The following is a 26,481-nucleotide window of genomic DNA, read 5'->3' on the forward strand; positions in this document are numbered from 1 at the left end:
CGTTGCAAACTGTGCCTGTGCCATCTTTGGCAGCTCGCGTTCCAAGTGAGAGATGGCACACAGGTGTTCCCATGTCAGGATCCATTACAATGAAGGGATGTCTGAGCAGGTAAAAATGCAAGCAGTATTCCTCACAGTTTCATGTGTGTTGCTTTTGTTGTTACTCTGTAGGTCTCAATTTGATCCATGTCCCACGCTGTGTCAAATACAGACCACAGACTTAAAGAGTGCTCAGGCAAATCTGCATTTTAAATGGACTTTATTAAATGTGCAGTTATGACTGAGCCCTGCAGCAGAAAGAAAAGAGCAGAAATGGTCAGTTTTTACCTCCCTCCTTTCCTTCTGGGGAGAGAAAGCATAGCAGATGATGTATCCATTACTTCTTTAAAGCCTGGGTGTAAAGAAAGTAGCTTCATAGGGATGATGTTATTAGGTAAAGCAGGTACAGTTAATCAAGAAACCCTTTTGGTTTGTGACGCTTCAGATGGAAAGTGCCAGGTAAATAAGATGCAGCCTTGCAAGAAACTTGAAAGTTCTGTTTGTGTGTGTGTGACAGTGAAGTCAACCAGTGAAGAAACAAGAAAGTTTCTCCTTCCTGGCTTCACCGTTGATGGGGAGGTACCAGGTGGGACAGCAGTTCTGTAGTTAAGGAATTATCTTCCTCCACTACTTGACAATTTTATTGTTTCACTAAGGTTGAGCACTCAAACTCCTTAAAGAAGAGGTTTCTGTGAACTCAATCAAGTCCTTTAAGCACTTAAAATACAGCAAGATGTATGTTGTACAGATTACAGGCTAAGCTATACATTATTAAGCTTGTTCTGGAACTTCATCATAGACTTGAAAGGCAATTTTTACAGCCTAATGTGTGTCAGTAGCCTGTAACAGCACGCCCGTTCACTCAGCCAAGTAGAAAAGGATTTAAAAGGATGTGGAGACGATTTTTTTCCTAGAGTTTTCTTTCTTGACTTTCACTAACTGACATAACAAAATCTATAAAATATTTTATCCTCCAAGAAATGTGTTGTGCTATTTTTAGACTGAAGACATTGTATCCTGTGCTCACAGCTCCCATTGCAGATATAATTGTTCAAACAGAAAAATGGAACAAAATAATGTTATAACAATGGCAAAAGTTAAAACAAACAGATGTAACATGCTGTGCTTCTGAGACTAAAATGTATAGTACAATAACAGAAGTTGTACTCAGCAAAGTCTTTTAAAAATAATCTGAAGTTCCCCTGGCTCATTTTAGTTCTCTGCCGATTCTGTTACACAGCCTAATTTCAGCAAGATTTGATTTTTTGGGTAAGAAATTATTTTTCCTCAATCCAGACTGCAAATTACCTACCAAATCCAGTCTGAATACTAACATCAATGACAGGGTGCAAAGCCACCTTGTAATAGCACCCAGGGAGCAATCGTAGGTGGACAGGTCATAACTACTCTCAGGTAATCTCTGCTCTTGCTCTATTTTCTGTAGCCTGCCTTCCTGAAGTGAAAGCTGTTGTGTTCAGCAGGTGGCACTGGCTCCAAGATGACACAAAGGTGTGCTAATGTGGCTTGTGAGAAAAGCTGGGTCGTCCCTAAAGCCAGGAAAGTGACAGCTCCAGCTCGCAGGCCATCTCCGGAAGCACTAGAAAATGCTGTCCTCAATGTAAGGGAAGTTTATTTTTTCTCTCCCTCTGCTACCATCATAGCTTGCACTTTGTATTCTCTGCACTTTCTCGTGCCTCACCTGGGCAGTAATATAATTTGTGTGTACAAGACAGAGCTTTTCTCAGTGCTCTGCTGACCCAGAGGTCCACGGTGCCTCGCAGTGTCAGAGCAGTGTGGGATTTGCTGGCAGGAAGGGCAAGGCTGGGCAAGGCGCACAGGGCCACACTACCCTCTTACCTTCAGGAGTGGATATTCTGCATCCTACTGGTCTGCCCTCACATTAATGGCGCCATTGTAGAAAGAACAAGTGAATGTGTGAAACCAATTCCTGTTACTGGTTTTGTTATATTGCCAAAAGTACCAGCTGTTTGGTGCCTCTCTTTGCTGCCTGTTGTACAAAAGCAGTGAGAAGCCATGAACCAGGCAGACTCAGGGTATGGTATGGAGGAGCAAGCACAGTGAAGCAGAGCCTTTAAAGGCAAGAGTCATGTACTCCCAGCCCAGCTTTGCACATATTCCCAACTAAAGCGCTGGTCTTGCAGTTTTTCACGTGCGATGATTTTTCACATGAGAAGAAATCCTGCTAGCTTTACCAGTCCAGACCAGGTTTATAGATAATACCTAGACAATACCTATAATATCTATAGATAAGTCCTAGATCAGGCATGGTTTACCCAGTGTCCCACAGCTAGGCTTGAGGTTGGTATTATTTTATGCCAGTGGAATGATTCCCAAAACAGGGTGTACATTCATAATTATTTTCACGACCAAATACACTGCTCCAGGCAGAATAATATACCTGGCTGAGCAATGTAACATGGGCTCATTGTAGCTGCCCAGCTCATATTTAACTTCTGGACAGAACCGGACAGAATGGAGGAGCCACAGCTTTCACTGGGGAAAAGCACTCTGGGCTCGGTGGGAGTGTTTGCTTGGGAAGACAGTAGGAGTAGATACAGGGGTTTTGCCCTATGACGGGCAGAGTCTGGATGTGGCTTTGCTTGACAGGGTGAACAGTGCATGGACAGAGAGTACCAACCCAGGGGAAACTAAACAATAATTCCTTGTCAAGTGACAAGGAGTGCCAAAAGGGGCAACTACTTTAATCAGGTCTTGATACAGAAGTCATTCTGTTAACGCAAGGATGAAGGTTTTATCCTTACATAAGCGTTTTCTATTTTGCTGTGGATGCACAGAGAAAAGACAGTGTGCCTCTAAGATTTGCTAGCATTAATGTGGGAATTTCACACTGGTCACAAACCCTGAAGCCACAAGAAAGTTAGAAAGTCATCTTCAGTAAACCCTTTGATATCTCACTGGTATGCGCTTAAATGGATATTTCAGATTAATTCCTTTATATTCTGCATATTCTCTATAGTTAAAAGAAAAAGCGTTGGCAGTGGTTTTTCGTAACTCCACACCTTTAAAGTGGGTTGCCTTAGTTACCGTGGCCAGCTTGAGAGACAGCAAATTTAGTACTAATACATTTTCAAAGCCCTGCGGTTTCTGTAAAATCTCTGTGTCATAATCAGCTACAACGTATGCTTTTATCATAGTGTTAATAAGCTACAGTGGTGACGTCTAGCCAAGTTAAATCAGAGGTGAGGATTGTCACAGGTGAGAACAATAGCCTTGAGTCACTACCTTAGCGACTGTCCTGTGTATATTGGGAGAAACAGGTTGTGGAATTTCCCTGTAATTGAAAATAGGATTGGCTTCAGGTGGCTCAGATATCAGGTGCTTGAAAGCAGTCTGCTGCAGCAAGATCATACTTTCCCCAGTAAGAAATTGATAAGTCTTAAGTTGTCCTCTTGATCAGTGATTCATATTTCCTCTAACATTTAAGAAAACCACAGGAAACAATTCTTTAAAGGGTAACTGCTATCCATCATAAACACAGTTAACAGAGGTCTCAAAGGCTGTTGACTTATCTTGTTCTCATGAGTGCAATATTTGGTTTGAGAACAGCTTTCTGTGTAACCTGTTGTGATAAAAGTAATTTTTCACCTCTCCTCTTTTTATTTTGTTCAACTTCTAAAATTTGAAGTAGTATGAGCTAAAGTTTAAAGAAATCTTATATTATTTGTGTAATTGTTTAAAGTTCCTAAAATCTCTTTAGATCCAGAAGGGAATTGTCTCTTCACAAGGTAAGGAGTTGGCAGCAAAGGAGAAGCAGTGCCCAAGAGAGTGTGGCTGTTTCTGAGCTCAGGGCCTTGGGGGACAGTGCAGGATGCGACATGGAGTTCTGCTTTCATGGAAGCACCTCCTTCACTAAACAGCAGCTGTGGGCTGTGCTGCAGGACTGGAAGTGCTCTGCTCATTCACACGGAGGGAGCTCTCTTATTATCCTTTAACTTGAACCTAGGGTTTGTGACCAGCTGAGTGAAGAATAAGAAAACCCCCAAAATTGTACTTTATTTATTAAATTAGCCAGTATGTATTTCACTGCAGCCCCACTGTTTTTTCCTACTCAGTAAGCTGCCACCTGTTGGTGCTCCTAACCTGCATAGTGCTCTGAGTTTGAGCTAAATATCTCCAACTCCTACAGGGTAATAATTTGAAGGAGGGAAACACTGGATCTACCTTTTATTAAAGGTAGCAAAAGCAACTTCTAAGTCTTCAAAGCAACAAAAGAGCCTCCTTTTTTTTCAGAAGCTTCTCTTTTACTGAAAGGTCAGACTTTGAGGCTGAGATTATCTCTGTGAAGTCCCACCCCATGGCTGAAATGTCATACTGAAAATGTTTTACAAAGCTTTAAATGGCAGCAAGGAAAATAATAGGTCAGCTTCAGTTTTTGGTCCAGTTAGAACAAAACCAGGTGTGTTTTTGCATGTAAACATATCTCCTGATATATGTACTTGTGCAAACTAACCATTGCATGTGTTTTACTGTACAGTATCAAGAGGGCAGATACTCCTTCAGCTGTTAGATCCACCAGTTTCTGGTCTTTCTTCCCCACTTTGAAAAGAGAAATGCCCCCTGGGCTCGGACCAGAGGCCCACTTGCTCTCAGTGGCGACAGGAGCTGCTCTTTAGGGAGAGAGCATGAGCCCAGTCATTTTCTGCAATCCTTTCCCCTCAACCTCCCCCAGCATCCACAGCTGTTGTACCCATGACCTTAGGGAGTACATTTATGGCCCTCGTTGTTTCAGAATTTATCTAATCCCTTTCTGGACCAGCTGATACTGTCTGCCTTGCAGCTGCATCCAAGTTCTAGAGGCTTACTGCCCACTGTGTAAAGAAGTACTTTTTAAAGTGTGTTTTATAATGATTTATCTTTGCAACGCCCCCAGGAAGAAGAGCATATTCATCCTCATTTGGCAGAAGGGGAAGATTAGGGGGGTTGTTTCTAAAAGTACCTGGTAATAGTAGATGTCTCATGCATGAGTTTGTCTAATGTGAGACATGTGAGGCTTGATTTTTTCAGATGCCTGAACTGATTTCTGTCCCAGATCAGTCATGCGCAATGATTAACATACAAATGAGGAACACTTGTGGTATTGGTTTGATTTATTGACTGACCCATAATTCAATACCAATTCCATGGCAAAGGGGGGCCAAACCTGGTTCTCCCCAGTCATGGTCAACTTCCTTTTCTTGGCAGTTTGTGTCTGGCTCATCATTTGTTATCTTGTACAGCCAATATCAAAAAGGGGCCACAATAAAAGCTGGCGTCATTCACTGATGTTCCAGACTTATCCACTGAACAAAGGGTAGCATTTGCCTGATCCAGGGAAAACTGCAGTGGAAAACACTGCAGAACAGTGCAATTGCAGCCTGTCTCTTAAGGCATATTTGGAATGGTGTAGAATTAATATCATAGAATCTTAGAATGGTTTAGGTTGGAAGGGACCTTTAGAGGTCACTTAGTCCAACCCCCCTGCAGTGAGCAGGGACATCTTCAACTAGATCAGATTGCTCAGAGCCCTGTCCAACCTGAACTTGAATGTTTCCAGGGATGGGGCATCTGCCACCTCTCTGGGCAACCTGGGCCAGTGTTTCACCACCCTCAGTGTAAAAAATTTTTTCCTTATATCCGTCTAAATCTACCCTCCTTCAGTTTAAAACCATCACCCCTTGTCCTGTCACTACAGGCCTTGCTAAAAAGATTGTCCTCATCCTTCCTATAGTCCCCCTTTAAGTACTGAAAGGCCACAATAGGGTTTCCCTGGAGCTTCTCTTCTCCAGGCTGAACAACCCCAACTCTCAGCCTGTCCTCATAGGAGAGGTGCTCCAGCCCTCCAGTCATTTTTGTGGCCTCCTCTGGACCCACTCCAACAGGTCCATGTCCTTCCTGTGCTGAGGGCTCCAGAGCTGAATACAGGACTCCAGGTGAGGGTCTTGAGCGGAGCAGAGGGGCAGAATCACCTCCCTCGACCTGCTGGCCATGCTGCTGGTGATGCAGCCCAGGATACAGTTGGCCTTCTGGGCTGCAAGCACACATTGTTGGGTTATATCTCTGGGTTATAGATCTTGCTGGGTTACTGCCAGCATTTCAAAAAGCATCTTAGGTTCCCAAATAACGCTGCATTCCCTAATGCGTAATTCTCAGTATTTCAAAATCTGAAGCCCCACAATATCCCCATCAAAATCAAAAGAGCAGGAGGAAAAATATGTAGCCTTGTTCTTCCAAGCAGTGAGCATCCAGAACCAGCAGGTCATTTCCGCCTCACACCCTTCTGTGCTAAGGAGCAGCCATAGAATCATAGAATGTGCTGAGCTGGAAGGGACCCACAAGGATCATTGAATCCCACTCCTGTCCCCGCGCAGGACAACCCCAAATTCACACCATGTGTCTGAGGGCATTGTTCAAGTGCTTCTTGAGTATCATCAGGCTTGGTGCCGTGACTGCCTCCCTGGGGAGCCTGTTCCAGTGCTCCACCACCCTCTGGGGGAAGAACCTTTCCCTAATATCCAACCTACACCTCCCCTGGCACATCTTCCTGCCAACAAAGACCCTCCCACCAACGAGGGGGGTCCCACGGTCACCCCCTCGCCCGCCCGCCCGCCTCGCTGGGGCGCCGTAGCGCGCCTTGCCCTGCCGGAGCTTCGCGGCGCGCTCGCTCGCTAGGGGGCGCCGTGGTGCGGCGGGGCTGGCGCGGGGCGGGGCGGGGCGGGGCGGGGCGGGGCGCCCGGCGGCGCGGGTCGCGCCTCCCCGCCGGGCGGGGGCACCGCGGCAGTGGGGCGGGGAGGGCGCACTCGGTAGGGGCGACCCCTCGGAGCCGAGGGGGGCTCCGGATCGCAGCATGAATCCCGCGGGCGCCTCCTGCGCCGCCGGCCGGCGGCCCGGCGCCCTGCCGCGGCTGCTGCTCTCCTCCGCGGCGCGGACGCTGCTCTGGCTCGGTCCCGTCTACCTGGCGGGGTACCTGGGGCTGAGCGGCAGCTGGGTGCTGCTGGGGCTGGCGCTTTGGCTGTGCTGGGGACACAACCGGCGGTGGAAGCGCGGCCGGCTGGCTGCCGCCTTCGCGCTTCTGGAGGACGAGCGGGAGGCGGTGTCCCGGGGCCTGGCCGCCCGGCACCTGCCTGCTTGGGTGAGTCGGGGGTCCAGGCGCGCTGCGCGCCTCGCGCCATCCCCCCGCGCATCCCCCCGCAGCCGCGGCGGGAGCCCCTGGGAGCGGGGACGCTGCGGGCTCCCGGCGGCGGCGGCGGCGCGCGTGGCTGGGGAGCGCCCGGCGGGAGCGGCAAAGAGCGAGGTGTTCCCTAGTGAGCAGCGGAGGGGTGAATAAAAAGAGGTGGCAGTGACGCCTCGGACCGAGCAGTGACGGCTCTGATCTGGAAGGCTTGCTCAGTAAAGTGAGCGCTAAACACGAAGTTGTTTTAGTTCGCGAAACGTGCATGTTGCTCTAAGTGTGCTTGTAAGGTAGACTGCTGTATCTCCGGAGAAATCTTCTGTCAAATATGTGCTGTTGCATTGCAGTTATTTTGGTGTAGGGGATACTTATCTTAGACCTTCTCATTCAGAAAGCTTTTTCCCCTTCTTTTGGGTATCATTTGAAAAAAAAATCTTTAAACGTAACGTTCTCTGCCTGCTAAAAACCAAATATTTAACTTCAGAGAGCTATCTCTTGATGGTTTTAAAGTGAAGAAACTTGGAAGTCTAACTGCACGTTTTATTCTACATCTTTGGGTATTTGTTGGGTAGCCTTGGTTGGCTAAAGGAAAAGGATGATGAGGGTTTGTGGTTTTGGTTTGGTTTTTTTTTTTTTTTCCTTCAGTGTCATTTGCTTAGCATTTAAAAACATGTCAGGGACTGGCAGGGAAATGCTTTTCTTGTAAGAGACAGAATATCAAAGAGCTCTATTTGTAAAGTGTGTTGCATGGAGACATTTATAGTCAGCAAACTGTTTTATATAGCCTACAGCACTTGGCTCCCCTTAATGCTGTGGGAAACGAAGGCAGTCAGCACTTCTGAGGAGTGAGGCCAGGGTCTCTTAGCAGAGCTGGTGCAGCTCCCCGCACGTGTTCCCTCCTGCTGGGCACAGAGGTCTGCCTCTGAATGAGGTTTCTGCTTGTTTGTATTGACGGAGCATTTAAAACAACTCAGTGCATTAATGAGTGTGGTGCTGTCAGCTCCTGCCCTGATGCTGTGAGAATAGTGTTGTGTTTTATCCTCAAGTGCCCTGAATCTTGGTAATGAGAAATTGAGTCTCTTAGTCATCACTGAAAAATCAGAATCGCCCCCCCAACACACACAAAATCTCAAAAGTTCTTAGGCTTTGTGGTTGAAAGTGTCAGGCTTTATTAGTGCATGGGCAGGCGTTAGATGGAAAGGATTATTGATTACCCTGTACTCGGCGTTCATAAGACTGCACCGAGAGCGCTGTGTCCCCCAAGCACAGGAGAGGTTTTGACAAACGGGAAGACTCCAGCAGAGCCCACCAAGATGGTCAGGGGCTGGAGCACCTGGTGTGTGAGGAGAGGCTGATGGAGCCAGGGCTGTCAGCCTCTTTCAGGAGAAGGGAAGGCTTAAGGGGGATCTCACTGCTCTCTCCTGCTGCTTAGCGCGTGCTCACAGGGAAGGTGGAGTCAGGTTTGCTTCAAAGGCCTTGCTCCTGACTCCTGAATACCTGGAGCTGGCTGCTGGAAGGCAGGATGCAGGACCTAAGGATAAAGGGGGTGCTTTCAGTATTAGCTTTTATGCACATTGCCACTTCTCCTCCTGTCCTTTTCTATGTTGGTAACTTGTTCTTCATCAGTTGGTGTTTGCTCCCACACCACACTTGTACTTGATGGTGTTTTAACTCCACAGTTTTAATTTTCCTTCTGTCCCCTTCCTCAATTTGATCTTGTACTTCTCCCCTGTGCCAGTCTTGGAGGCTGATTCTCACCTGCTGTCTATTCAGTTTATTCTCTGTGGTGTCATCTTTTTTTATCTTTCATTTTTGCCTTTCACTGTTCATAAGCCTTCAGTTGAAACTGCTTTTAAAAGTGTCCCTTGCGTTCTTCTCTCCTGACACACAGAATTGGAAATAGGAATACGGTTCAGGCTAGGGGGAGCATGGGTTAGATTTGCGGTGTTGTAATTCTAGGAGAGGTTCAGGAGGTGTGAAGCAATGGCAGTGTCTTAGGGGATTGGTAAACAGTTGTCTCCTCATGTGCCCTGTAGTAAAATGAGGAGGATCCATCCAGTTGAAGAGTTAAGACCAGTCATTGATTGCACTAGTTGGTTAAAAATGTTCTCCCTAAGAGCAGTGCAGTGGCTCCTTCAAATGTGGCTCGGGCTCCCCTCAGTCCTGGTGTCAGCTGTTAGGAGATGCATTCGTATTGCAGCCTTTCCTTCAGGGGGGATGCTGGGAGGGTTTCCCTCATCTACTTAACCATCTGTTTCAGGGAATTTGCAGGGTTATTTTGCAGCACCAGTTTCTTGGCTGAAACCAGCCAGTGAGTTTGGAATAGAGGCATTCCTGTGCTAGACAGCTTACGTGGGCAGGCTGCACTTCCTTAGCAAAGCAGGCTGGAAATCTGCTTGTGTTGAGTAGAGTCAGATCTGTGTCTTGGAGAGGTGAGACTTTCTGACTTCAGCCTGTACAGCCTGACTTTTGTAAAACAAGTCAGTGCCCAGAGCAGAGGAAGCTGGGTTTCCACCTTCGCTCTGGCTCCTGGGGGTGGTAGCGATTGCTCCATGCTGCTTTTGCAGCTGTTAGCAGGTTGCAGCTGAGAACATGCAAGTATGCTGGGTTTCTTCCTGATGTTAGATTCCTTTTATCAGGAGTAACTGATACTACTGTGAACAGAACAGTCCTTTAAACTTTGCCTGTTACTTCTTTCTTCATGCAAAGGGCTTGTTTAGACTTTTTTTTTTTCCTCCAGCACAGGGACCCTAAAAACCTGTCCCTTAAAAGGAGGAGAGAGAGGAAAAAAACCAATCAACCAACCAACAAACCCCCCCGCCCCCCAAAAAAACCCCAGACAAACCAAAAACCCAACAAAACACAAACAACAAAAAAAACCCCCTGATGGATAGATTCCTGTGTTTTATTTGAACAGAATGGCACTGTTGTGTCAGGCGTAGCTTTTGCTATTGCTATGATAGTTGGTGTGGCCTGCTCCGGGCAAGGTGGAGCCATGCAGAAACTTATACATTTCCTTTACTTGCTAGTAATTGGCCCGTACCTAGTGTTTTTTGATCTTCAAAGCTCTTTTCAAATGCTAAGTAATTTTTACAGCATTCCTAAAAATATTGGCAAGAAGTATGCCTGCTTTTGTAGATGGGGAAAACTGATTTTGATAGTGTGACTTGCCCAAGGCTACAGGATTAAGTCTTGTTCTGGGGTAGTGTTAACTTTGGCAGCTCTTGATGGCTGTTTCTGGGCTTACTAGGAAGTGTTTTGGGCTTCTCTTACCCATGCTGTTCTGATGACAAACTCAAGGACAAGACCTTGCTGCCAGGGCTCTCGCCAGTAACAAGGGTCAGAAGTGAGTCTGAAGTCCAGAACACGTGGTTAAAAAGTATGGAACTGCAGATTTTTTTTTTTCCAAGAAGTGTTTGAACACAGTAAGCTCTTGGGTCAAGCAGAGAGCTCAGTGGTGTCACTGGGCTGGACTAGAGCAGAACTCATCATCTCCTAATGGGACATGCATGTTATGGAAATACCCTGTGGATAGGAAAGGCTTTGCTTAGAACTTATGTCTTACTAGTCAGTGGATAATCTAGGTGCACCTCTGGGATGCCAAGCTCTGCTTCTTCTGCCGAACTGCTAACTGAATTTATACCATGGAGTGCAGCTGACCTTTGGTATTGAGAACCCACTGAAATTTGGTGGCCTTTCATAATAGGCAGAAAGCTGTTTTTCACCAGACACATGTACTCAGCCAGTTTCTGTGGTGTTTGCCTCTGTGAGAGCCCTGCTGTGTTAGCCAAGGAGCTCCTGGTGGTCTTTGGTACCTTTGAGCTACAGCAGTGATATTTCTTCCATCTGTCAAAGGAAACTGAGGCACAGAGTGCCTGGGTAGGAGCTGTGTTGCAGACACATGGATGAGGAGACATCAAGCAGGATGGAAATGTACTGCAAATGGCTGTGAATCCTATCACAGCAATCTGAGGTGTGACGCAGTGATTTGTGATTCATTGTGGTTGCTTTTGGAGTTTGCCCTGGGCTGTCTGGTTTGGGTGTCTGTGGCTCAAATAGTGATTTCAATTTTGATTTTTCTTAAGGTGGGTCTAGCTGCTGCCTCCTCCTCACAGTTTTTGCCTGTTTCCTGAGGCTCCTGTGTGCTGTTCCAGCTCACTTTAGCCACCAGCTTGCTTCTTGGTTGCCTCCTGCAGTTGCATCTCTAGAAGTTTTGGCTCTAGTGAGGAATCCCAGCCAACCTCAGTTGTTTATATTGTGCTATGTTTCTGCCCTTAATGTTGGTGGATCTCGCACGTGGGTTGTGACTTTCTCATTGGCATGTGGTGACTTGACTGTTGTCCTGAGTCCCGGTCTGTCCTTCCTTTTGGGTCACATCCCTCTCCTCACTGTAAGGTCTTTTGAAGGACAGCTCACCATGCTACTTCCATCCCTGCTCTACCCTGCCTGTGACTGGTCCGGGCTGTGGCAAAAATGCTGTGGGACACTGGTGCTTGGCAGTTGCACTGGAGCTGGGAACCAACTGCCTTCAGGCTACCCAGGATTTATGTGCCCTGGCGGAGGACCTTTTGGTGAAAGATGAAAGGCTGGCAGGTGAAATAGAGGTCTCCTGCTTCACATAATCTGCCTTAATCTAAAATGTCAGCAGTGGTTTATCAGTATTGATGGTCCCTTCTGGTGCTGTATTCTCACTTTATCATGCAAATGGAGCTGGGTAGGCTGACATTTCAGTGAACTTGCGTCATCTTATTTAATGGAAAAGTTGCTATTTAGAGCATCAAAAGAAATTGCTTGTAAAGAATATGGTAATATCACTTTGTTTTTTTTAATGTAATAACTGGAGATAATTTGAAGCATTATTTGAGCAAGGCAAGTGGGCTCTGAAATCATACATGAAGCTGGAATAAAAGGCAGTCTGCTGTCCGTTCCATCCAAACATCTCTGAGCACTCCTCTGAAAGCTGCTGAATTAAACAGCAAGCCTTTGACTGAAGAGTGTCATTCATAGCTCTTGTGTAAGGAGGTAATGTATTGTCCTACCCAATTACTATTATCAGGCTAGAGGATAGTCAAAGGAGTCCCTTGTATTCAGGTGCTCTTGCAGAGCTGAACAAGGCCTGAATGTCCTTCTGAGAAGCTGCTGCACCATCCTTCCCTTCTGCAATAACCTGCTACCAACTTGTAGCGCTGGCTGAAAATACCACATCCATAAGACTTTAATATGTAGTTGTAGTAAGATGATTGTGGCTCTTCACTCAGCAGCTTCTTGGTAACGTCTGAGAAGTCAGTTAGTCACTTGCATGGCCTCATATCCAACTGTCCTGATGGTGATTAAACAAGTCACCACTTCAGGGAACTGGAGGGATTTTGTAATGGGCACGTACACTTCTCGTTGGTGTTGCATGTGTCCAACTTGAAAACATGATGCATGAGTGACCAGTATGTTTTAATTTGTCTGTAGCATCTTAGAAACCTCTGAGATGTGAAAACACTGGACTGTTACCCATGACAGTGTATGCTAATAGGCTTGAACTTTTACGCTGCTTCTTTACCCTGAAGCCATTGGCGCTATGTTAGTATTAGTGGAGAAATGCTGCCGCAACCAATAAACTGAGTTTCCCAAGCAGGTTCTTGTTTTCCAAACTGCACTGTCCTAGTTGAGGTGAGCCAGTACAGGAAACAGGTCCTACACAACCCGTGATCTTGAAGGGAAGCAGGTCTCGTGGCTTCCCAAGGCGTGACCAAGAGAGGGATGAGAAACCTAATGCTGCTTTACATCACGAACAGGATATGACACTTGCTTTAATCATATAAATGTGCCCAGAGGCATACTGGTACATCAGTGCATGTGTGTTCTTTTGCCTGTTACTATTTTTTACTATTTTATTTGCCTTTTACAATTATTCAAGGAGGTAGTAAATTATAAAGGATGCATGTATGAAGGCAGAGGGATCTCAGCTTACTCTAAAACTTGTTCCATGCTCCATGGTATTTTTTGCATGTGTTGCAGTATGCCCAAACAGATGGCATGTGGTACTCACTTTATTTTTCTCTGCACCTAGGTTAATTTCCCTGATGTTGAACGAGTTGAGTGGCTGAACAAGGTGAGTAGTGCTGAATTCCAGTTTGTGAGGCCATCTGCTCTGAGCTGCACCACAGCACAAACTCTGCGGGCCAAGTCTGAGGCAGTTATCGAGTCACTACAATTTGGCTCAACCATATCAGTGTCTGTGCTTAAGTCTTGGAGCCACTTAAGTATAGAGTTGCAACTGAGGTTTTGGTGAGAGCCAAGTGTGTGCCTGGTTGATGCAGGTTTGATGAATTTGGCCACAACACTTCATTCTGAGGTTAAAGAAAAGGCAAGTGTGTGTGTATGCGTGTATATAGGTGTATATAGGTACATGTGTATATACGCGTATGTGTATATAGATATGTGTGTATGTATTATTATTATTTTAGCAAAAGTAGTGACATTTCCTCTCACCAGAGAGGTTCCCCAAGAGCTCTGAGGTGCATGTTCCCATCAGCAGGTGTAGTCAAGCTCTCACTTGAACTGGACTCTGTGGAATTCAAAGCAAACCAGCTGAACTTGCAAATTGGCATCCAGTAATATCCTGTTTTTGTTTTTCGCAAACTTTCTGTTTGATGTAGAAGCACACCTAATGCCAGGGAACTTTGTGACACTTTAGGGTAATCGGGGACTACTGTGCTTTAGAGACTTTAACCCTGGCCTTTGCTTGCTCAGTCCCTATGGCTAGAAGCAGTCAATAGACTCTGCAGCGCTGAAAATTCACCCTTCAGTTCCTGAAACAAATTATTTTTCTGAGGAACTGAGATGGATCCTTCCATAAAGATGACTTACGAGCACAAACGTGACTTGGTATTTTAAAAGGACAGACATTAATAGCCAGGTGTTCTGTGATGTGTGTGTCTGTTTCTCAACAAACTGTATCTTATACAAAGAATCTTCAGTGTGTTTCTACTTTTGCTGTTCTTTAGGTCCTTGTACAGGCTTGGCCATACTTTGGGACAATCATGGAAAAAACATTTAAAGAAGTTCTTGAACCAAAAATCAGAGCAAAGAATGTACATCTGAAAACATGCACCTTTACCAAGATCCACTTTGGTGAGAAGGTAGTGTGAATCCTTTGCAACATTTTGCAGTTCAGTCTTTACTGAAAAGTTCAGATGCCAGGGGAGTCAATGTTCAGCTCTTTAATAGCTCTTGAGTGTTTAACAGAATGGTATTGATACAACACTGCTGCCTCCTTTGTTCCTTCCTCATGTTGATTTGAGCATCTTCACCGTGAAGGAAAGACCGTATAGGAGAGACAGGCATCTCTTCCCACTGGCTGTCAGTGTCGTGGGACTGGAGGTAGAAAAAGGGGCACATATCCACATTTCTTTCTGTTATGCCCTTGTGACAGAAGTTTTCAGCACTTCCTAGGGCTTGCAGCACGAGCTATTTGCAACCAGCCCTGTATTTGAGGGCTGCCAAGGGTGTTCACGCTATCTCTTTAAGGGAAAAACTCGCGTAGTTTACTCATACTTTACATGCAGTTGTGCAAGTCTTTAACGAATGCTTCTGTACTGAAATTGATTGAAGTGAGTAGGACTTGTCACTTGGGCTTGACTTGAAAGGTATTAACTATGCCGTATCTTGTTTGCCTTTATTTCAGTGCCCTAGAATCAACGGAATAAAAGCCTACACCAAAGAAATTGATAGAAGACAAGTTATCCTAGACCTCCAGATATGGTAACATTGCATCGTTGATTATGTAGATGGTTCTTAACTCACTTTGCCACCTGTGTGTGATTTGTCATGCTGGACTGACATGTAGTCCACTGAGATCAGCTTGAAGTGGAGAGGTCCTTATATCAACTTAGAATGATATGAGATAATCTGTCCCCCAGCTGGATGTCCTCAACACTTACAGAGGTGAGATGTTGTGCACCAGCCTTTAAGTCAGAAATCAGTGTCACTTGCGCAGTTCTAGGTGTTACCTACTCTGGCCCATCACTGCTGCCATGGGTATAAGAATGTGTCCCTTGGCTTCACCATTCATGGCAGTAAGAACCCAAGTTTTGGAACTGTATTTCCTGTTCTGACAGCTCTGAAAGCTCTCAGGCATGGAGGTATTTGGTCTATCTTGCCCCACTATGGTTCCTCTTCAGTCCAACCTCTCCAGTTCTTCCAGAACTACTTGCACTATTTATTTTTGAATTCCTTTCCCTAGATTAATCCTCTTGTTTTACTCACCATTTGTTCGATGTGCCACCTGACAGATTTGCTTTTTTTGGTTACAGATGTTCTCTGAGCAGAAAACTGCCTCTAGGTCTGTTAACAAAACGAGATAAAACATTTGATACCTCTCAGGCTGTTTTGAATGATCTTGTGTGTTTTGTTAACATCAGAGCCACTGCAGAGCTAAACTCTCTCCTGGTTTAGCCTGGAGAATGGCATTGCTGGGGGAATTACCACTTGCATGCTGCTGCAGCTCTAAGTTTAGTGGGCTATTGAGCTGCCTAATTTAAATGGCTTTTCTTCATGGTAGTGCCAGGAAAAAGCAGTGTGAAGTTACAGAGTGTCTTGGCAGCAGCACAGAGCTGCTCAGAACCGTGCCTGCTGCTTAGAGTGGCAATGGCATGGCAGCATCCCCAGCCCTGGCAGAGCACCATCGCTCCCTGCAAAATGGCATGCTTGATTTTCTGCCAGAACATGTTGTGCTTCAGTGCTGTCAGTGAAGTGCTCGTTGTAAGAGCCAGACCAGTTTTAGGGCCTTTGGCAAATAATTCGTGCCTTCCACATTGAGATTGAGGGATCAGATGCCTTTAAGGCTTTGCAGGAGGTTGCTGCTGTTCTCTGTTAAATTACCTCTCCAGGCTGCTTCTCCCACATACTCATTTTCACTGTCTTTTAACAATCCTCTGCAGAGGGATTCCCCCACCTCCTCATTCCTGTCCCTGCAGCAGACCCATCAGCACCTCCAAACTGGCCATACACTTCTGTTCCTCATCCTGATGATAACATAACCTGAACTGTCTTCTGATGACCCAAGTATTTTCTTATTCACACAGGAGTGTCCAGACTACCTTATCTCTCTGGTGGTCTCTTCTCCTGGGCTGTGTTAAGGACCCAGCTTCTCTTATGTTAATACATTAACGCTAGTTTCTGCAGCTAAACTGGGTTTTGTGTGTTGTATTGTATGTAGTGTATTATTTCCAGGAACCAGGAGAAGCAAATCTATGAGCAGTGGTGTTATTTACCTGCCTTTTTCTGGATTGCCAAAGGAACATATTGGTTTTTTTGTTTCGTGTGAGTTTTTTGGTTTTGGGGTTGTTTGTTGTTGTGGGATTTTTTTGTTTGCTTGTTATCTTTAATCAAAGAAATGGTCAATCTCCACTTTTCTGGAGTGAGGCAAACCCCCATTACAAAAAAGGCTCTCTTAGCTACATAGATAGCAGTGAGTGTCTGCACTAGTGCAGCTGGTGCTGGGAGAAGAGCTGCTTAGAGGATATGGACTAGAGCTGCCCCAATGTGAGGCTGCTGCCCTTTGCACTACCTCTCAGTTGCTGCATGCTGGTGAGGTTTAAATGGCTGGATCTGTCCATGGAGCTGCATCCTGGCATCGCAGCTCTGAAGAGGAGAGTGATGCTCTGTGGGTGCCAGTGTGGTGCACTTTGCAATGCTGAGACCACAGTGACAGACTTCCCTCTCTTGGGTTAGGTTTCAGAGAAGCGTGGCTGTGTTGCAGTGGACATTAAAGGATTAACGTGTCTGCATGTTATAAACATGACTCTTTTGCCTTGGTGCTTGCTAGCTGTAGTTTTGTGGGAGCTCCCTCACTGGTGAACCCACGTGGACGTTGCCTGTTGGCTGGCTCACCACGGCATGCAGCGCTGACCAGGGCGGCTGTGGGAGGGAAAGCCGAACAGCCGCTTCATGCAGGGTGCTGTTATCCTGGTGGATGGCAATCCTGCCTTGGCAGCAGCTCGCCCTGCTCCAGTGCCGAGTTACCCTTTGCGTTAGTGTCTTGCATCCAGAAATCTCAGCATGCTCTGTAAATGCTTTTTGCTTTCAGTCTCAACAGCAGTGCAGGAAGAGGAACTTTTTCCTTCAGTTTTTATCAAGGAGGCAACTGGTCTCTGGCCCAGAGTCTTTGATTTGGCCAGGGAAATACACAGGAAAAGGGCAGGACTAGAGAAAACCTTTAACTCTTACCCTTCTTTTGTGGTCTGTATGGAATCATCTGTGTAGTTTTAATGGCCACTTGTAGACATATGGTCCATCTAGCGTTTCATTTAATCCATGCTCCTGATCTCCATAACATGATGCAGTGCTGAATGCTGTGGTTCAGGTCTGTGCCATGTAAACAATAGCTTCCTTTCCTCTCTTTTAAATTTGTGATGCGATATCACAGATTGCATCCTTTGCTTGGGAACTATGAAAAATAGCACTTAGAGGTCCCTTACTTGTCTGGGCAGTAGCTGTCAGCAGAGCCAGTGATGCAGTAGATCTGGTATTGCATGGAGTTACCAAAAGGAACTTAAGAAGCTGCTTTAATTAAATCTGTTAACAACGGCTTACATGTCCATAGCATCAGGCGTTGGCAATGGTTATGTGGAGCACCGTGTCGTTACAGTCTTAACTGTCCCACGTGAAAGGACTATACTTGAGTTTTTGGCAGGAAACCCAGGGCTCAGAGGTGGTTATTTGTGAAGCACAGAGACCTTTTGGCAAAGGCAAGGAAGGAGGCTATAAGTCGTCTTTCAAAATCTCTTGCTTGGTCCCTATGATGATGCACCCATTGGTGTAAATTTATGTTGTGTAACTTTTGTCACGGTTTATAGGACTGAAGAGAGATGTTGAGATAATCACTGCTTACCCTCAGGCCTTCTGTACAGACAAAGTTTTCATTTATCTGTTTGAAGGTCCTGTGTCTGTATTCCGTTAATGTATCCGCCTTCTAGAGCAAATATACCTGATCTACAGCTTTCACGTGACACATAAGGAACTATCAGGGTTCCTGCAGTGGCTAAACGAAATATGAATCCTGTCAGACTGGGATTTGAAATCCTGTCCTGGTTTCAGCTGGGATGGAGTTAATTTTCTTCCTAGTAGCTGGTATAGTGCTGTGTTTTGAATTTAGTATGAGAATAATGTGATAACACACCGATGTTTTAGTTGTTGCGAAGTTGTGCTTACACTATTCAAGGACTTTTCAGCTTCCCATGCTCTGCCAGGTGCACAAGAAGCTGGGAGGGGGCACAGCCAGGACAGCTGACACCAACTGGCCAAAGGCATACTCCCCACCATATGCTGTCATGCTCAGTATATAAACTGAGGGGGGTTGGCGGGGGGGGTGGGCAGCGGTTGCTGCTTGGGGGCAGGCTGGGCATCAGTCAGAGGGTGGTGAGATGTTGCAGCATGTGTTTTTTTCCCTGGGTTTTGTGTCCCCTCCATTGTTTTAATTTTCATTACAATTATTATTCTATTTTATTATTAAACTGTTCTTATCTCAAGCCACAAGATGTTTTTTCTACTTTTGCCCTTCTGATTCTCTCCCCCATCCCACTCGGGGGGGGGTGTGTGTGAGGGTGAGCGAGCAGCTGTGTGGTGTTTAAAAGTCTGCTGGGTTAAACCACAAAAAATTCCCAATATGGGAATATGAGATCCTAGTTGGAAATAGACTGGCAATACTCTGGGATCTCCAAACAATTTGCCCTAGATCTAAATCATGAATCTGGCTCCTGAGCATTGGGAGCTGACAGTTGTATCCTCCAAATGAATTAATGTCAAAGAATTCCAGAAATGTTCTCTAAAACTGCATTTTTCAAAATGAGAACTTTTCAAGTGCAGCCACTTGACCTCCTACAGCTGCTTTTCTTCCCACTAATTCTGCATTTGCCTGAGCTGCTGTGTAATCATTGGCTATAATCATTAGAGTTTCAAAGTGTTTGAAGGCTTACCTTCAAACATTTCTTACGTCCTGGAAGAATATCTTGCAATCCAGTTGCTTCCTATTTCGTTAATTTGATTTAGTACTCATAACCATTTTTCACTGGAAATGTTTTTAATTTCATTTCCATGCTCTTCTGTGGCATTTACTGTATGTGAGATGTCATAGAAGAATAGTTTAATAATTAATATGTATACAAAAATATGTATGCAATTTACTCTTTTAAGAGAATCTCTGGACTTCCTAACTGCCAAGTTTTCAAATCTGGAAAGACGGTCTCTGTCATTTAGTGCAGAATTGGAGAAAGTAGTAGAAAGAACTGTGCAACAATACTTGGAGCTTTGGTGTAGCTTGGGTTTGTAGGATCTTGCCAGAAACTGAAAGCATGTTGGAAACTCGTCAGTCTTGAGCAAAAAATAAATGTTTGCCCTCAGGAGTCTGACCTGATAGGCAAAGGGGAAAGGCAGAGGTGGTCTGATTTTTCTCATACCCTGTGGTACTTGGTCACATTTTATTATCTCTTTTATTTGTCTAATACTGCTTGCTCATTTACCCAAGTCCAAAGTGAGGCAGACTAAGCAGTAGTCTGCTTTACAAAGCACTTGAGAAGGCTGGACCAAAGGGGGCTTTTAGCATGCGGGCCAGTGAGGAGATGGGCCCATGGGGAGTTACTTTACAGGGGGACAATTGCACATGCCTTTTCTAAAGGGATACGTAGACATCCAGGTCAGTCAAACTTGCCACTATGTGCTCTTGTAGCATCCCTGCCTTTAGCCAATGAATTGCCATTTTATTATAAACACTGGGCCCAGCTCTTCCACCCATGTACAGAAGAGATACAGATATGTGCACTTGTACAAGCTTCTCCAGTTCTCATCCCTGGGACAGGCATGCTTATCTGCATCACCTTAGGTGATTTAGGAGAGAAATGGGTAGTTCTTCGACCTTTCACAGGCGGGCAAAGCATGGTCCTGTGGATAGTGGCAGAATGGCAGAGGAAGCCCTACACACTGTTAAGCGTCAGTGCTTGAGTTTGGCCGAGGTGCGCTTTCTCTGGGGGAGGACAGCAGAGCACAGCAAGGTTACACTGAGCACGGTGGGCATACGGAAGCACAAGCAGCTTGGACTGGAAATGAGGAGTAAAACTAATGAACAGAGTGCATCCTTCCTACCAAGCACCCTGGTGTGGGGGTGATGCCTCTGTAAAGCAGACTTAAGGATAATTAGAAGCTCAGGCTCTGATGAAAGGGGTAAAGACTTCTCTGACATCTAGACTCTAAAACATGATTGTACTTATTGAAGTGTTACTGGAGAAAAGAGACATCTAGGACTGGGTGGGAAGAGTTTTTGACTGTGTGGAAATGCATAAAGGTTGTAAGTTGAAACACCACAACTATTACTTGTTGTGTTGGACACTGGCAACAGCTGAATTACATCCTCTTGGATTAATTACTGCAAATTGAGGAACGCATTTTGCCTTCTCATTTAGACTCCTATTGTGACAAACCTCTATTAGCACTCAGTGTAATGAGCTGTAAGATAATGTCAAAATTGTAGAAATTAATAAATGTAAAAATAAGTTTGTTTAATTATGTGACTAGCTTATAAGAAAGATTGTGTTAATTTTGGCATGGCCTGTGAGGTTGGTTATTTCAGAAATGAGAATGCTCTAACTTTAAAGGCTTTAATTTGTATGTTATGAACCTTTTAAATTCTGTTAAGTGACTATCTGCAAAAAAAATATTCAAGAACTTTGCTTGCAAAAACAGACACAAATTTACAGGTTTACACATTCTTGGCATGCTTTTTGGGTGGATGGAATCACAGAATCACAGAATGGTAGGGGTTGGAAGGAACCTCTGGAGATCACCTTGTCCAACCCCCCTGCTTGAGCTGGGACACCCAGAGCAGGGGGCACAGGAACACATCCAGGTGGGTTTTGAATGTCTCCAGGGATGGAGACTCCACAACCTTCCTGGGCAGCCTGTGCCACTGCTCTGGCACCTGCACAGGAAAGAAGTTTTTTTTCACGTTCAGATGGAACTTCCCGCATTCCAACTTGTGCCCATCGCCCCTTGGCCTGTCATCGGGCACTAATGAAAATAGCCTAGTCCTAACGTCCTGACACCAACCCTTTAGATATTTATAGGTATTTATGAAATCCCCCCTCAGCCTTCTCCAGGCTGAACAAATCCAGGTCTGTCAGCCTTTCCTTGTAAGGGAGATGCTCCAGTCCCCTGATCATCTTCATAGCTCTCCACTGGACTTGCTCAAGCAGTTCCCTGTCCTTCTTAAACTGGGGTCCTGAAACTGGACACAGTACTCCAAATGTGGTCTCACAAGGGCAGAGGAGAGGGGGAGGATAACCTCTCTCGACCTGCTGGCCACACTCCTTTTAATGCAGCCCAGTGTACCGTTGGCCTTCTTGGCCAGAAGGGCACATTGCTGGCTCATGGTCAGCTTGCTGTCCCCCAGCATTCCCAGGTCCTTCTTAATGGAGCCACTTTCCAGTAGTTTAGCCCCCAACCTGTACTGGTGCCTGGGGTTGTTCCTCCCCAGGTGCAAATTCAGCAGCACTTGCTCCTGCTGAATTTCATGAGGTTCCCCTCAGCCCAGCTCTCCAGCCTGTCCAGGTCTCGCTGAATGGCAGCACAGCCTTCTGGTGTATCAGCCACTCCTCCCAGCTTGGTATCATCAGCGAACTGGCTGAGGTTACACTCTGTCCCTGCATCCAGGTCATTGATGAATATATTAAACAGGACTGGGCCCAGCACAGACCCCTGGGGAACACCACTAGTGAGAGGCCTCCATCCAGACTCTGCTCCATTGGTCATGAATCTGTCTATGTGCAAGTTAGAGTGTGAATTAGTGGCAACAGCAGCAAAAATCCTGACCTTTTTTATTTTTTTAGGGTGTGAAATTATGTGTGCAGGTGGCAAGCACAGCACATTCACTGTGCTGTGGTACCTATACACCCTGCTTTACCTGCCGGGTGTTTAGTTTGTCTGCATCCAGAGCGAGCTATTTCTCAGAGGACTGAAAGGGAACTTGGTAGCTTCCTTCAATTGTTTTCTGCCAGAGGCATCAACAAATCTGCTCAGTTCTGCTCCCTGGGGAGTGGCTATTAGTTTCTGCACAAGGTGATGTTTGTATTTTTGTTAAAGTCTATGGTGGTTTCCAAATTGCGGAAGTACCACACTCTGCATTTGTTTTATTTAAAGCCTTGTGTTCTCCATGGCAACTGACCAAAATCTGATCTAAGTTGTTGTCTCTTGATTCAGCTTCAAGGAAAACAGGTTACTTTTAGTGATGAATTTGTCCTTCAAGTGGGCTTTTGGTTTGTGGACAAGGGTGATATATGGGCTGTTGGGTTGTGGGCAAGGTGAGGGCCTCATATGTAATGGCAGGATGGCTCTGCATCAGCTTGGGAGCTACATCACCAGGTTATGGGGTGGGATCAGGCCTTTGGCAGAGAAGGGAGCACTGTGACTTTGACTTTTGAATGAGCCTGTTGATCCTCTCCTTGGAGGAAGCTTGCCTTGGCCAACTACAAGTCTTAAGGATGGAAAAGTAACCTTGAAATACAGATGTTGTTTTGACATTTTTTGCAGGTAGATCAATATCCCAGCTGACTGCAGGGTTCCTCTTGTGAAGATCTGACCATTGTTAAATGTGCTTTTCATTTGCTTGAAAATCCATCTCTGCCTGTGGGGTCATGTTGTCAGTCATTAAACTAATTCCATTTATACTCTGTACAGCCCAGAATTTCTCATTGGACTGTTGCAAACTGTGGAATAATGTGAGAATTTTCTTTCAGTTACATAGGGGACTGTGAGATACACATGGACATATCGAAATTTAATCTCGGAGTGAAAGGCGTACAGGTGCGTGCAGTGCTAACGTTGCCTTTTTGAGGCTGTGTGTGGCAAGAGGTAGCATGTCCCGGTGGGGAGGTCATGACGCTTAACTGAGAAACCACTGACTAACAGGTTTGGAATTATTGGCTTTATCCTCTTGTGTTTTGGCTGGGGAAATGATGACTTCCATGGAAAGCACCTAAATACCACTTTTAAGCTTCTTAGCTTGACTCTTAAACTGGGTCAGCGCTAGAGCATTGAGCTCATGTGGGCCAGCTTCTGCCACTGGTGTTTAGAGGAGCTCCGTGTTGGTAGAGAACTTCAAAAGAGCCAGTTCTGCCAGGGTGTTCATAAACTGGTGTAGATTAGACCAACAACCGGTTCTTGCTATGTTTAAAGCTAACCAGCAGATCGCTCCATTGTATGGCGGTCAGGATTGCAGTCAGCAATTACCTGATATCAATAGCAATAGTCGGGGGGGTAGGAGGTTATTGTTGTTGCTAAATTCTAAATAAAATTACTTCAAGTAATTTTTAAGACTATCTGCATCACTGAAAAGCTCACAGTTTTGAAACTGCATCCTGAGAGTACCTTCAGACTCAGTTTTCCTTGGTATGTTCTGTTTGCAGTTGTATGGGACGTTGCGGGTGATACTGGAACCTCTTCTAACCGATGCACCTTTTATTGGAGCAGTGACCTTGTTTTTTATGCAGAAACCGGTGAGTCAGTAGTGAACTGTACTCTGCAGCTTTCTTGCTTCTTGGTCTTTCTTAATGCATGGATAGGTCTGTAGTGAGTGGCACAAGTTGCCCACCACTGGTAACCCAAACTGCATAACTGTGAATGCCTCACAGTGCAGGTGCTTGAATAGCAAATCCCTGATTGTTCAATGCTCCTCTTGAGCTCCAAGAGGACAGGAATGAATTTGCCCTATTCTTTTGTAGTAGTGCCTAACAAGTTACTTGCTTGACTCTAAGAATGGGAGGACTTTCTGATGGTGACAGCACAGGAGCCATTTCCTAGGCCTTTGCTGCACGGCTCCTGGCAGGTGGATTTTAAATATTCCCATTCGTAGATTTTTAAAAGCAGTCATCTTGGGGACCATTCAGTCATGGTTGTGCTTTAAAAGCTTGCCTGTTTAACGTCACGTGCCTTGTAGTTGAACTGTGGTTTAACAAAATATGAGAAACCTTCTAGTCTTGTAAGAACTAGTTATCTTACAGCACACAGCTTTGCTTGCTTGTGGGTTATCCTCTGCTTGAGTTCATGGAAGTGATACATTTTTGATCTTGGATGAGGTGTTTTTGTGTTTAGATGTAGTAGCCTTATTTTAGCACGTGAAAAAAAAGGTTTGTTTATTGTGTGACTAGAAATACAGACTCTTGAAGCTGGGTGGTGTTTGTAAATCCCCCTGCCTCAGGGCATAGGCCAACCCCTAAGTGAAAGGATAAGGAAACAACTTCAGAGCCTGCGTAGAGCTGTCAGATTTACTACACATGACCCCAGGGTATCTGCCAGTGGCCACTGCTAGGGGACGAATGCTGTGTTTCCCTGTGCTTGCAGGATAAGTCCCAGTAGTACTCTCATTTCAGCTATGGCAGGTAAAATAGATACGGGAATTGCTACCAGCTGTTGGCTTTAATGTATAGATGCAGTCACTTACTGGTGCAGGTTTTGCTTTCTTTAAACAGCTGGCTTTGTTTTAGAAGCATTTGCTTCCCCTTTAAATTCTACCTTTGTTCTGAAATAAATTTTAACAGTCCTGTATCATTTTTTTCCCTGATCTTGTTGTAGCACTTGGAAATCAACTGGGCAGGCATGAGCAACCTCCTGGATGTCCCAGGGATTAAGTGAGTGTCTGTTTTGCTTCACTTTATTCTTCTTCGAAAAGCCTTTGGAAGTTGAGATAGCTTTCTCCAGTAACCAAAGTTATTCTCAAGAATGGTGTGTAAAAGGTGTTACACTGATACTCATGCCACTATATCTGGCTGTGGGGTTTGCAAAACGTGAGGAGGGTCCTTTTTACATTCTGTCGAAATTGCTTCAATCATTTCATTGCATTTGGGACTTAGGATGGAAATAGTAAATCCCCAAAACTACAACTATTTATAAGGTAAAAAAAAGTCCTTCTGTTTCCCATGTGCCAGTTACTTACAAAGATAGATGAGCAGACCTAGGTGACAGGCAGTCTGTGCTTATGATTATTTACCTTAAAGTGAAAAAAGACTAGGTATCATGGAGTTGTACTCCCTCTGATGAACTGAAAGGCAATCCATGATAAAGAAAACTGCACCAGATCTATAAGGAGAAATATTCTTCTCTTTCTGTCATCTGCTCACCCTTTAGGTTCTTCAGAAAATGTAGCTCTTCATCAATGCCTCTTGGGTTGATCTTGTACATAAAACCGTACAGCAAGGGTGAAAATCTTAGAGGAGTTTTCAGTGCTGTAAGTTTCAAACTCTTTCTCCAGATTGGAGATTCACTTTGTCCTTGTTCCTTAGTGTAAGGAGAAAATTCTGTTAACAAGAAGAAAATACATTTTGTTACTCAGCCATTGCCTTTCCTCCTTTAAATGCAAATGTAGACACTTCTGTTCCCCTCTCCTCCCCTGCAGCTCATGGTTTGCAGACTCATAGGAAGTGGCTGGCTACTTTAGGTGCCAGTCTGTGCATTAAAAGAGCCTCTGAAGACCTTTGATGTCGGGTGAGAGGAAGCTTTCATTTTTTCTTAATTTGAGGCCAGAGTGGCCTTTTGCCCTGAAGTTTGGCCTGAGAGCTCCAGTTTTTATCAGAGGAATTAATCTGTTCTTTCCTAACGTGGTTTCCTTAATCCTTGCAGAGAAAAGGTATGTAGGTGTTCCAACCTACAGCCTCTTATATAATTAAGTGCAAATTTGATGTCCTAAATTTTCACTCCCTGGTTCTCTCACAGGGATTTGAACACAGAAACCCTTCCTTGTTCATCAGCACTGCACATGAAAGCCAGGAGCAAAACATGCCTGACTGTGAATAGGCTGAAGTACAGGTTGAACAAGAGCTCTCCCTTTCAAATGAATTGGGCTTACTTAAGAGAGTAAAGAAACTAGATGCAGTTGTCTGTCATGTGCAAGCTGTTGGGTGTACCCTGAGACTCGAGAGAAGGGACAATTCTGTGACCTTCCCATAGGGTTTTTTGTGACAGGAAACCAACAACCTGACCCAAGGGCTTTCAGGCTCCTGGTTTCACATTTGGAGTAGGAGAAGGCTTTCCTTCTCCGTGAATGCAGCCTTATCTGTGAACTGTGACAGTTTTGTTGCACAGTCTTTCCCGGAGAAGCTGCCTTTTAAACACTAGATTTATCAAGAGGATGAAAGTCTTTCAGATGTTTGGTGCTCTTGGGTTTTCCTCTTAATATTGTCTTCTGCTCTCATTGCATGCTGTAGCAGTATGTTGAAATC

The 26,481-nt window shown here is 45.2% G+C and overlaps 1 protein-coding gene across 1 annotated transcript in view; it reads left to right on the top strand.

Annotated features, from left to right (window-relative positions):
• The first annotated feature begins 6,829 nt into the window (after window positions 1-6,829).
• ESYT3 (extended synaptotagmin 3) overlaps window positions 6,830-26,481 on the top strand; it is a 35,905-nt gene continuing 16,253 nt past the window's right edge. Inside the window, exons 1-7 of the mRNA XM_075092947.1 lie at window positions 6,830-7,189; window positions 13,290-13,331; window positions 14,227-14,361; window positions 14,907-14,983; window positions 23,005-23,071; window positions 23,674-23,763; window positions 24,839-24,894. Of these exons, the coding sequence (XP_074949048.1) occupies window positions 6,905-7,189; window positions 13,290-13,331; window positions 14,227-14,361; window positions 14,907-14,983; window positions 23,005-23,071; window positions 23,674-23,763; window positions 24,839-24,894 (752 nt within the window). The 5' untranslated portion in view covers window positions 6,830-6,904. The remainder of the gene's footprint in view (window positions 7,190-13,289; window positions 13,332-14,226; window positions 14,362-14,906; window positions 14,984-23,004; window positions 23,072-23,673; window positions 23,764-24,838; window positions 24,895-26,481) is intronic.

This window comes from Phalacrocorax aristotelis, chromosome 5 (assembly GCF_949628215.1).
Source record: "Phalacrocorax aristotelis chromosome 5, bGulAri2.1, whole genome shotgun sequence".
NCBI classification, from domain to species: Eukaryota; Metazoa; Chordata; class Aves; order Suliformes; family Phalacrocoracidae; genus Phalacrocorax; species Phalacrocorax aristotelis.